We start from the raw sequence: 13,474 nt of genomic DNA on the forward strand, positions 1-13,474 counted from the left end.
AATGACAGGTGTGACTAAACAAACACAAAGTGTGCAGTAGCGCCCCCTCATGCTGAACGTCAGTAATGACAACTGCGGATCATACTTCAATATAAAAACCTCATTAACCCCTCCACATTTATATAGAACTTTTTAAGACCGTAAAATCCTACCGGGATACAGTTTTTGATGGAAATGTTGAATATTTCATGTATCGCTTTTGTGACTGTGAGCGGAACCATTTACAGAGGGAATGTTCCAAACGTTGCACGCGGCGCGTGTGTTACATCGTGAGGTGTCCGTAGAAGAGTCATGGCAGCCTCAGGTCTCTTTAAAACTTTATTATACACAGTCAACAATCTCCTGCAACAGCACAAATATAAAAGTGCTCTGGCTGTCGTCAAAGGCTTCAGGAATGGAGCTGTGTGAGTCTTTTCAACAGCGGTTTGTTTTATGCATGTTTGTTAATAAATGCGTGTGCAAATTTATAATTCTAACCTTGTTTACATTTTGACATGGGGCACTTTTGATTATATTTCATCTTGCGTATGGAAATTATATAGATCATTTCTATTTTTCTCCTTATTTGAGCGTTAAAAATATAAAATTTAAAATAGGTATTATTATTGCTAGTTTTAGACATAGAATCACTGTAAACATGTAATTATTCACTGTTCATATGAAGAGATTCTGAGACTCCTGTCTTTATTTTATTCGTTTTTACAGATATGGGGCTAAAATTCGTGCTCCTCATGCCCTAGTGATGACGTTTCTCTTCAGAAGTGGCAGGTGAGATGAACTTTGAACTTTCAGATAACCAACTTCATGTCACTTTTATGTCAAATTAGTTTTAGTGTGGCACTTATACTTAGACTGCTGTTTTAACTTGTTGATAAATAGACAATATCATGTGGAACATACTGTTTGATATCATATTACACTGTCATTTCTCATTTATATTTACACTTTGGTCCAAAAGTATGAGATGACTAGTGACAGTGCTAATATTTTGCATTTTTCATGTGTGTGTGTGTGTGTGTGTGTGTGTGAGTGTATATATGACGAGTAATCAGATAAACATCATGATTTATAATATACATAACATATAATAAATGTAATACCATATGATCTTCCCACACCAACAGTCTGAGAGAGAAGTTTAGGGCGATCGCACAGGCCACATACACTCACTCCAGGAATCTAGCCTGCTTCGTGTTCACATATAAAGGCCTGCAGGCACTCCAGCAGCATTTGCAGGGGAAACAACTGCAGTCTCACTCTTTTCTTGCCGCGTGTCTTGGAGGCTGGCTGGTGTTTGGAGAAAATAACAACATTAACAGCCAGGTAACTGAGTAGATTATCTGATTTATCATTAATACCTAACAACCTTTGAACTGTTATTGTTTAACATTGTAAAGCCTGATGTATTAAATAATAGTCTTTTTTAACGGAACAGTTTATTGAACCTTCTAAATTAGGCCCATATTTTCTTCAGAGGCCAAATTGAGCAATAATATGCCATTTGGTGGAGATGCTGATAGTTATATGGGCAAAACGTAAGCTGGAATTCTGATATCTTGTCATGTAAATCAATGAGAACTTTATGACAGCATAAAATGCATACAGTACCTGTCAAAAGTTAACATTACGATTTTTCAATGTTTTTGAAAGAAGTCTCTTCTGCTGATCAATGCTACATTAATTGAATCAGTAAAAAAACAGTAATATTGTGAAATATAATTACAATTTAAATTTAAACAACTGTTTTCCATGTGAATATGTAAAATGTAATTTATTCCTGTGATCAAAACTGAATTTTCAGCATCATTACTCCAGTCTTCAGTGTCACATGATCCTTCAGAAATCATTCTAATATGCTGATTGGATGCTCAAGAAACATTTCTGATTATTATCAATGTTGAAAACAGTTGTACTGCTTCATATTTTTGTGGAAACAATGATACCATTCCAAAAATTGTGGTAATATAAAAAAGAGGGAAATTTATATTTTATTAATCAAGGATGCATTAAATTGATCGAAAGTGGCAGCGAAGACATTTATAATGTTCTATTTATAAATGCTTAAATAAATGTAATAAAGCAGATAAATGCTGTTCTTTTGAACTTTCTATTCATCAAAGAATCCTGAAAAAGTATCACCATCATCAACTGTTTTCAACATGAATAATACAATTACAATATATTCATATAGAAAAGAATTATTTTTAATTCTAATAATATTTCAAAATATTACTCTACTTATGATCAAATAAATGCAGCCCTGGTGAGCAGGAGAGACTTCTTTCAAAAACATATAGAAATTGTAAAAGCAAACTTTTGAGAGGTACTGTATAAATATCAGTTGTCACACAAGTCTTATAAGGTGATATTTAAATGCTGAGATTTATGATTATATCAAAGCTCTGTAGTTTTAAAACATATAATGCAATAAAAAAAACAGTGATTGAGAGATGAACCTTCCTCAAAAGCCTGATTTGATACTCACATTTGAACATGAATTTTAAAAAATAAAAAAATAAATAAAAGATTCTTGGATAATCAAATAAACCTGAGTTCCTTCAGCCCAGTAAATATAACTAACAATATCAGTTATTCTTGCATTTAAATCAGTAAAGATTCCACACCAAAAAGACCACGAGAACCACATTTGTACAACTACAATCCCACTAAAAGGCTTTTCACTTGTAAATCAGACGACAGAAGGATTGTAGTAGATTGTGTGCGACAGGTTTATCAGCAAAGTTTTGCTCATTTGGAGGCCTTAGAAAATTGGTATTAAATATGATGCAGTATAGATAAATAAAACAAAAAAAAGACACTTTCTTTGATATTTGTGGTCTAATGCAAAGACATTGATTCACTTTGGGTGTGACTTCTCTTTATATGATTTCTGTTATTTTGCTCAGATAAACATGTACCTGCTGTCCAGGATTCTCTTTGCCTTGTCTCGATTAGCGGTGGAGAAGGGCTTCATCCCGCAGCCCAAAAAAGACCCGTTCCCTCTGTTTGCCACGCTGGTCTGGGGCATCGTGCTCTGGTTGTTTGAGTATCACCCTCACACACTTCAGCCTTCCCTCCAGTCCTCCATGAACTACCTCTACCACGACAGCAACACATGGCATGATATATCAGACTTTCTCATCTATAACAAGCCCAAAACCAACTGAGGTACCTGCAGGGACAGATCTAGGCTCCTGCATTCAATGGTAGAATCTAGCCAAATAACAGACCACTAGAGTTTTTGAAGGGTTAAATTACTATTCCATTATTTGTGGCACATATAGAAATCAGTTCTCAAAAGTGTGCTACCTTTAATGGTTAGAGGTCGAACTACATGAATTATTTGCACATCGACTGTAACAGATTGTGTTCGCTCCACTTTTACTCTCAGCTGTACTTGCACTTCATGATAACTTTGATAAATTATCATGTAAGGACAGTTTATGAATTTCTCAAAAACAATGTCCAGGCCACATTTCACCCGAAAGCAATTCATTTGCTTTAAGAATTACATTTTGTGTAATAAAAATGTCATTCGATTTTTAGGACCATTAAGATTGTATGCATTGTGACATTATTTCATGACGTATTCTCATTACTGTTATACGTTCACAGACTCCTCATATTTTATTATTGCGGTTTCCTATAATTCCCATTTTTGTCAAAGCTGGTTAATGTCTCTGCTAACACTTTGCAATAAGGTTTCATTAGTTAACATTAGTTCACTGCATTAGTTGGCATGAACTAACAGCATTTATTAATCTTAATATATCAACACTTTACAATAAGATTGTATTAGTTAACATTAGTTAATGCATTAGTCAACATGAACTAACCATGAACAACACCTCTGGTCAACATTAGTTAATCTTTGTTAACGTTAGTTAATAAAAATCCAGCTGTTCATGGTTTGTTCATGTTAGTTTATAGTGCATTGACTAATGTTAACAAAATTTGAATAATGCATTAGTAAATGTTGAAATTAACATTAACAAAGATAAATAAATACATTATAAGTGCAGTTCATTATTAATTAATGTTAACTAATGTAGTTAGTTTATTGTAAAGTGTTAACATTATCATTTACTTATGTTAACATAATGCACTGTGATCTAACATGAACATTTTTATTAACTGCCATTAAAAAAGGTTAATAAATGCTGTAAAATATAAATAAATGTAAGTTTCTCATTGTTTGTTGATGCATTCACTAATGTAAACAAATGAGACTTTATTGTGACGCAATACAATTTTTCTGATTGTACAAGTAATACTGCCATGATGTGTAAATGTATAATTTAAAAGGACAGTCCTTTCAAACAAATCCTATTTTTTGCATCATGGTAATGAGGATTGGGAATCATAAAACCTGTCAACTTGTTCTCTTGTTTTTGGGGTGAAATATGACCCAGGCATGTTTTGTAAGATAGCACAAAAAACATAACATAACATAAAAAAAATATGCTAATATATTTAGACACTTTTTAATTATAAATAATGGGTCCATAGTTTATTCCTGATTCTCACCACAGCATTGATAAAGTGATGAAGTGCTTTATATATTTTATTCTTCTGCTGATTGAAAAACTTTTAATAATTGAAATGCAAGAGTCAGTAAAAGCAAAAATTCAGTAAGTTGAAATAGAAACATAATTTTTTTTCCATGTGTTATGTTGGTGCAGGCTTGATGGAAGAATGTATCTATTAATTGATTAAATACAGTACCAGAATATATATGTGTGAGTCATTAATAATGTTTGATATACAGGTGCTGGTCATATAATTATAATATCATAAAAAAGTTTATTTATTTAGCTAATTCCATTCAAAAAGTGAAAGTTGTATATTATATTCATTCATTACACACAGACTGATATATTTCAAATGTTTATTTCTTTTAATTTTGATGATTATAACTGACAACTAAGGAAAATCCCAAATTCAGTATCTCAGAAAATTAGAATATTGTGAAAAGGTTCAATATTGAAGACCCCTGGTGCCACACTCTAACTGTGCGTTCACACCGCCGCCGGCGAGAGCGTCAAAGTGGCCGGAAGTCATTCATTCTCAATGGGAGCCCGGCGGCGAGCTCCGGCGAGAGCGGCGCGGCGCGTCTTGGACGATTTGGGCGTCAAGGAGAGTTGAAGTCAGGTCAACTTTATGGTAATGAGCTATGACGCGGTTCGGCGGCAGCCGGCGGCAACCAATGGGAATGTAGAAGTGCTCCGCTTGAGATGATTCTAGAGAACGCAGCGCTGTAAACTTCGGTTCCGACCACATTAGTTCCCAAGCAAAATAGAGGAGGTTGATCACTGCTGGTGCGGCGGGTTTGATAAGAAGACGTGCAACATTATTTATCCACCACACAAATGGCTTTTAATTGGTTTATTTCGTTAGCAAACATGTAACTATAATTGTTAAGTTCTTTCCATCGATCTGCTTTTTTTAAACTTTCACATTTAAATGATTTCATGAGGTTATATTATACGGTTATACCCTACCTGTGGTTAGTCTGCACAAACGCAGATCAACATGAGTGTTTGCTTTGCAGCCCCTTTAAATGCCGTTTCAAAAAAGACCAAGCATTCGATCTACGTCAGAGCGGCAGCGCGTCCACGAATCTTTCTACAGCGTCGATGGCAGAGCGGCCAGAGCGAAGTTTGACGCTCTCGCCGGCGGCGGTGTGAACGCACAGTAATGAGCTAATTAACTCAAAACACCTGCAAAGGCCTTTAATGGTCTCTCAGTCTAGTTCTGTAGGCTACACAATCATGGGGAAGACTGCTGACTTGACAGTTGTCCAAAAGACGACCATTGACACCTTGCACAAGGAGGGCAAGACACAAAAGGTCATTGCAAAAGAGGCTGGCTGTTCACAGAGCTCTGTGTCCGAGCACATTAATAGAGAGGCAAAGGGAAGGAAAAGATGCGGTAGAAAAAAGTGTACAAGCAATAGGGATAACCGCACCCTGGAGAGGATTGTGAAAGAAAAAAAAAACATTCAAAAATGTGGGGGAGATTCACAAAGAGTGGACTGCAGCTGGAGTCAGTGCTTCAAGAACCACTACACACAGACGTGTGCAAGACATGGGTTTCAGCTGTCGCATTCCTGTGTCAAGCCACTCTTGAACAACAGACAGCGTCAGAAGCGTCTTGCCTGGGCTATGGACAAATAGGACTGGACTGCTGCTGAGTGGTCCAAAGTTATGTTCTCTGATGAAAGTAAATTTTGCATTTCCTTTGGAAATCAGGGCCCCAGAGTCTGGAGGAAGAGAGCAGAGGCACACAATCTAGTTGCTTGAGGTCCATTGTAAAGTTTCCACAGTCAGTGATGGTTTGGGGTGTCATGTCATCTGCTGGTGTTGGTCCACTGAGGTCCAAGGTCAACACAGCCGTATACCAGGAAGTTTTAGAGCATTTCCTGCTGCTGACCAACTTTACGGAGATGCAGATTTCAATTTTCCAACAGGACTTGGCACCTGCACACAGTGCCAAAGCAACCAGTACCTGGTTTAAGGACCATGGTATCCCTGTTCTTAATTGGCCAGCAAACTCGCCTGACCTTAACCCCATAGAAAATCTATGGGGTATTGTGAAGAGGAAGATGCGATATGAAGCTGATGAGCTGAAGGCCACTATCAGAGCAACCTGGGCTCTCATAACACCTGAGCAGTGCCACAGACTGATCGACTCCATGCCACGCCGCATTGCTGCAGTAATTCAGGCAAAAGGAGCCCCAACTAAGCATTGAGTGCTGTACATGCTCATACTTGTCATGTTCATACTTTTCAGTTGGCCAATATTTCTAAAAATCCTTTCTTTGTATTGGTCTTAAGTAATATTCTAATTTTCTGAGATCTTATGCGTCATAAAAACGTCACATAGAAAATGTTAAGAAATTGTGGTAAATTTCTGAGCCAATATTGTAGCCTATTGAAAGTCAGCATATAGCCACATTTAGTAATCACAAATATATGTTCAATTAAACTGTACACAAAAATATTTTAATGGGCTGTTTTATTTAAATAAGACAGATCAAATATAAACTTTTATAAAGGCAAAGACTTAAGTCCTCAAGGCTGAAACATGTACTTTGAAGGTTGAATTAAAATGTTTATTAAAAAAGTGAATTACCATTTGGTTTCAACACTTCTTGAGTAAAGTACAGAGTACTCAAACATAATATAGGTCATTTCTGGGTTTCGCTGAATAATTAATTGGTCCATTAATAATTTTAAGTTGTAAGGCAGGACAGAAGCATCAATGGGATTCGTTTCCTTTCACTTTTTTTGTGATTTTAGTTGGAAAGCTGCATGTGTAAAGAGTAACAGTGCTGTACACTATAGGACTGTTTTTATAAATGCCAAAGAGTTTAGCAAGGCCGTTATGACCCACTGAAGTATCAATAGCCTTGTTTGAAAAGGAATGAGTCATTTCAGAATCCTGCATTATGAGACGCAACACTGAAGGTGTGGAAGGGCCTCAAACTAGCAACGGTCCAGCATTAATAACTGGATTATTTCCATTCACAGCCTTTAAACTGACCGCTACTTTTGTAAATGTCTATTCTTGTTAAATCATAAAAACGGCATAGATGAATTAGTTTATATACACACACACACACACACACATATACGGTATATACATTCCTATTAGTTAACGTAAGTAGTATTTTTAACTTTTAGTTTTAGTGTTTTTTTATTTAAAAAATGTCTATATAGTTATTCATTTTTGTTTTAGTTACTTTAGTACATCAAGTTAAACTAAATGAAAATGAGAAATGCTGAAATAAAATCCTTTTTCATATTTCAGTTAACATTTATTTTATTTAAAGAAACAACCATGTTTACAAATATAAAAGTGCTCTGGCTGTCGTCAAAGGCTTCAGGAATGGAGCTGTGTGAGTCTTTTCAACAGCGGTTTTATGCATGTTTGTTAATAAATGCGTGTCCATATTTGTAATTCTAACCTTGTTTACATTTTGACATGGGGCACTTTTGATTTCATTTATATTTCATCTTGCGTATGGAAATTATATAGATCATTTTCTATTTTTCTCCTTATTTGAGCGTTAAAAATATCAAATTTAAAATAGGTATTATTATTGCTAGTTTTAGACATAGACTCACTGTAAACATGTACTTATTCACTGTTCATATGAAGAGATTCTGAGACTCCTGTCTTAATTTTATTCGTTTTTACAGATATGGGGCTAAAATTCGTGCTCCTCATGCCCTAGTGATGACGTTTCTCTTCAGAAGTGGCAGGTGAGATGAACTTTGAACTTTCAGATAACCAACTTCATGTCACTTTTATGTCAAATTAGTTTTAGTGTGGCACTTATCCTTAGACTGCTGTTTTAACTTGTTGATAAATAGACAATATCATGTGGAACATACTGTTTGATATCATATTACACTGTCATTTCTCATTTATATTTACACTTTGGTCCAAAAGTATGAGATGACTAGTGACAGTGCTAATATTTTGCATTTTTCATGTATGTATGTGTGTGTGTGTGTGAGTGTATATATGACGAGTAATCAGATAAACATCATGATTTATAATATACATAACATATAATAAATGTAATACCATATGATCTTCCCACACCAACAGTCTGAGAGAGAAGTTTAGGGCGATCGCACAGGCCACATACACTCACTCCAGGAATCTAGCCTGCTTCGTGTTCACATATAAAGGCCTGCAGGCACTCCAGCAGCATTTGCAGGGGAAACAACTGCAGTCTCACTCTTTTCTTGCCGCGTGTCTTGGAGGCTGGCTGGTGTTTGGAGAAAATAACAACATTAACAGCCAGGTAACTGAGTAGATTATCTGATTTATCATTAATACCTAACAACCTTTGAACTGTTATTGTTTAACATTGTAAAGCCTGATGTATTAAATAATAGTCTTTTTTAACGGAACAGTTTATTGAACCTTCTAAATTAGGCCCATATTTTCTTCAGAGGCCAAATTGAGCAATAATATGCCATTTGGTGGAGATGCTGATAGTTATATGGGCAAAACGTAAGCTGGAATTCTGATATCTTGTCATGTAAATCAATGAGAACTTTATGACAGCATAAAATGCATACAGTACCTGTCAAAAGTTAACATTACGATTTTTCAATGTTTTTGAAAGAAGTCTCTTCTGCTGATCAATGCTACATTAATTGAATCAGTAAAAAAACAGTAATATTGTGAAATATAATTACAATTTAAATTTAAACAACTGTTTTCCATGTGAATATGTAAAATGTAATTTATTCCTGTGATCAAAACTGAATTTTCAGCATCATTACTCCAGTCTTCAGTGTCACATGATCCTTCAGAAATCATTCTAATATGCTGATTGGATGCTCAAGAAACATTTCTGATTATTATCAATGTTGAAAACAGTTGTACTGCTTCATATTTTTGTGGAAACAATGATACCATTCCAAAAATTGTGGTAATATAAAAAAGAGGGAAATTTATATTTTATTAATCAAGGATGCATTAAATTGATCGAAAGTGGCAGCGAAGACATTTATAATGTTCTATTTATAAATGCTTAAATAAATGTAATAAAGCAGATAAATGCTGTTCTTTTGAACTTTCTATTCATCAAAGAATCCTGAAAAAGTATCACCATCATCAACTGTTTTCAACATGAATAATACAATTACAATATATTCATATAGAAAAGAATTATTTTTAATTCTAATAATATTTCAAAATATTACTCTACTTATGATCAAATAAATGCAGCCCTGGTGAGCAGGAGAGACTTCTTTCAAAAACATATAGAAATTGTAAAAGCAAACTTTTGAGAGGTACTGTATAAATATCAGTTGTCACACAAGTCTTATAAGGTGATATTTAAATGCTGAGATTTATGATTATATCAAAGCTCTGTAGTTTTAAAACATATAATGCAATAAAAAAAACAGTGATTGAGAGATGAACCTTCCTCAAAAGCCTGATTTGATACTCACATTTGAACATGAATTTTAAAAAATAAAAAAATAAATAAAAGATTCTTGGATAATCAAATAAACCTGAGTTCCTTCAGCCCAGTAAATATAACTAACAATATCAGTTATTCTTGCATTTAAATCAGTAAAGATTCCACACCAAAAAGACCACGAGAACCACATTTGTACAACTACAATCCCACTAAAAGGCTTTTCACTTGTAAATCAGACGACAGAAGGATTGTAGTAGATTGTGTGCGACAGGTTTATCAGCAAAGTTTTGCTCATTTGGAGGCCTTAGAAAATTGGTATTAAATATGATGCAGTATAGATAAATAAAACAAAAAAAAGACACTTTCTTTGATATTTGTGGTCTAATGCAAAGACATTGATTCACTTTGGGTGTGACTTCTCTTTATATGATTTCTGTTATTTTGCTCAGATAAACATGTACCTGCTGTCCAGGATTCTCTTTGCCTTGTCTCGATTAGCGGTGGAGAAGGGCTTCATCCCGCAGCCCAAAAAAGACCCGTTCCCTCTGTTTGCCACGCTGGTCTGGGGCATCGTGCTCTGGTTGTTTGAGTATCACCCTCACACACTTCAGCCTTCCCTCCAGTCCTCCATGAACTACCTCTACCACGACAGCAACACATGGCATGATATATCAGACTTTCTCATCTATAACAAGCCCAAAACCAACTGAGGTACCTGCAGGGACAGATCTAGGCTCCTGCATTCAATGGTAGAATCTAGCCAAATAACAGACCACTAGAGTTTTTGAAGGGTTAAATTACTATTCCATTATTTGTGGCACATATAGAAATCAGTTCTCAAAAGTGTGCTACCTTTAATGGTTAGAGGTCGAACTACATGAATTATTTGCACATCGACTGTAACAGATTGTGTTCGCTCCACTTTTACTCTCAGCTGTACTTGCACTTCATGATAACTTTGATAAATTATCATGTAAGGACAGTTTATGAATTTCTCAAAAACAATGTCCAGGCCACATTTCACCCGAAAGCAATTCATTTGCTTTAAGAATTACATTTTGTGTAATAAAAATGTCATTCGATTTTTAGGACCATTAAGATTGTATGCATTGTGACATTATTTCATGACGTATTCTCATTACTGTTATACGTTCACAGACTCCTCATATTTTATTATTGCGGTTTCCTATAATTCCCATTTTTGTCAAAGCTGGTTAATGTCTCTGCTAACACTTTGCAATAAGGTTTCATTAGTTAACATTAGTTCACTGCATTAGTTGGCATGAACTAACAGCATTTATTAATCTTAATATATCAACACTTTACAATAAGATTGTATTAGTTAACATTAGTTAATGCATTAGTCAACATGAACTAACCATGAACAACACCTCTGGTCAACATTAGTTAATCTTTGTTAACGTTAGTTAATAAAAATCCAGCTGTTCATGGTTTGTTCATGTTAGTTTATAGTGCATTGACTAATGTTAACAAAATTTGAATAATGCATTAGTAAATGTTGAAATTAACATTAACAAAGATAAATAAATACATTATAAGTGCAGTTCATTATTAATTAATGTTAACTAATGTAGTTAGTTTATTGTAAAGTGTTACCATTATCATTTACTTATGTTAACATAATGCACTGTGATCTAACATGAACATTTTTATTAACTGCCATTAAAAAAGGTTAATAAATGCTGTAAAATATAAATAAATGTAAGTTTCTCATTGTTTGTTGATGCATTCACTAATGTAAACAAATGAGACTTTATTGTGACGCAATACAATTTTTCTGATTGTACAAGTAATACTGCCATGATGTGTAAATGTATAATTTAAAAGGACAGTCCTTTCAAACAAATCCTATTTTTTGCATCATGGTAATGAGGATTGGGAATCATAAAACCTGTCAACTTGTTCTCTTGTTTTTGGGGTGAAATATGACCCAGGCATGTTTTGTAAGATAGCACAAAAAACATAACATAACATAAAAAAAATATGCTAATATATTTAGACACTTTTTAATTATAAATAATGGGTCCATAGTTTATTCCTGATTCTCACCACAGCATTGATAAAGTGATGAAGTGCTTTATATATTTTATTCTTCTGCTGATTGAAAAACTTTTAATAATTGAAATGCAAGAGTCAGTAAAAGCAAAAATTCAGTAAGTTGAAATAGAAACATAATTTTTTTTCCATGTGTTATGTTGGTGCAGGCTTGATGGAAGAATGTATCTATTAATTGATTAAATACAGTACCAGAATATATATGTGTGAGTCATTAATAATGTTTGATATACAGGTGCTGGTCATATAATTATAATATCATAAAAAAGTTTATTTATTTAGCTAATTCCATTCAAAAAGTGAAAGTTGTATATTATATTCATTCATTACACACAGACTGATATATTTCAAATGTTTATTTCTTTTAATTTTGATGATTATAACTGACAACTAAGGAAAATCCCAAATTCAGTATCTCAGAAAATTAGAATATTGTGAAAAGGTTCAATATTGAAGACCCCTGGTGCCACACTCTAACTGTGCGTTCACACCGCCGCCGGCGAGAGCGTCAAAGTGGCCGGAAGTCATTCATTCTCAATGGGAGCCCGGCGGCGAGCTCCGGCGGAGAGCGGCGCGGCGCGTCTTGGACGATTTGGGCGTCAAGGAGAGTTGAAGTCAGGTCAACTTTATGGTAATGAGCTATGACGCGGTTCGGCGGCAGCCGGCGGCAACCAATGGGAATGTAGAAGTGCTCCGCTTGAGATGATTCTAGAGAACGCAGCGCTGTAAACTTCGGTTCCGACCACATTAGTTCCCAAGCAAAATAGAGGAGGTTGATCACTGCTGGTGCGGCGGGTTTGATAAGAAGACGTGCAACATTATTTATCCACCACACAAATGGCTTTTAATTGGTTTATTTCGTTAGCAAACATGTAACTATAATTGTTAAGTTCTTTCCATCGATCTGCTTTTTTTAAACTTTCACATTTAAATGATTTCATGAGGTTATATTATACGGTTATACCCTACCTGTGGTTAGTCTGCACAAACGCAGATCAACATGAGTGTTTGCTTTGCAGCCCCTTTAAATGCCGTTTCAAAAAAGACCAAGCATTCGATCTACGTCAGAGCGGCAGCGCGTCCACGAATCTTTCTACAGCGTCGATGGCAGAGCGGCCAGAGCGAAGTTTGACGCTCTCGCCGGCGGCGGTGTGAACGCACAGTAATGAGCTAATTAACTCAAAACACCTGCAAAGGCCTTTAAATGGTCTCTCAGTCTAGTTCTGTAGGCTACACAATCATGGGGAAGACTGCTGACTTGACAGTTGTCCAAAAGACGACCATTGACACCTTGCACAAGGAGGGCAAGACACAAAAGGTCATTGCAAAAGAGGCTGGCTGTTCACAGAGCTCTGTGTCCAAGCACATTAATAGAGAGGCAAAGGGAAGGAAAAGATGTGGTAGAAAAAAGTGTACAAGCAATAGGGATAACCGCACCCTGGAGAG

General features: G+C 35.3%; 2 protein-coding genes across 2 annotated transcripts; both read left to right on the forward strand.

The window, feature by feature from the left end:
• The first annotated feature begins 246 nt into the window (after nt 1–246).
• Nucleotides 247–4,733, forward strand: LOC307140680 (peroxisomal membrane protein 4-like). The gene is made up of 4 exons (XM_079840337.1): nt 247–404; nt 706–768; nt 1,125–1,323; nt 2,907–4,733. Exons 1-4 carry the CDS (start codon nt 292–294, stop codon nt 3,165–3,167), a joined length of 636 nt encoding a protein of 211 aa, XP_079696463.1. The 5' UTR covers nt 247–291; the 3' UTR covers nt 3,168–4,733.
• A 3,124-nt stretch (nt 4,734–7,857) lies between these two features.
• On the forward strand, nt 7,858–11,627 carry LOC307141157 (peroxisomal membrane protein 4-like). Its single transcript, XM_079841137.1, has 4 exons — nt 7,858–7,900; nt 8,205–8,267; nt 8,620–8,818; nt 10,402–11,627. The coding sequence occupies exons 2-4, from the start codon at nt 8,242–8,244 to the stop codon at nt 10,660–10,662; spliced, it is 486 nt and encodes a 161-aa protein (XP_079697263.1). The 5' UTR covers nt 7,858–7,900; nt 8,205–8,241; the 3' UTR covers nt 10,663–11,627.
• The last annotated feature ends 1,847 nt before the right edge of the window (nt 11,628–13,474 follow it).

Source organism: Gobio gobio, assembly GCF_949357685.1.
Source record: "Gobio gobio genome assembly, chromosome: 17".
NCBI lineage: Eukaryota > Metazoa > Chordata > Actinopteri > Cypriniformes > Gobionidae > Gobio > Gobio gobio.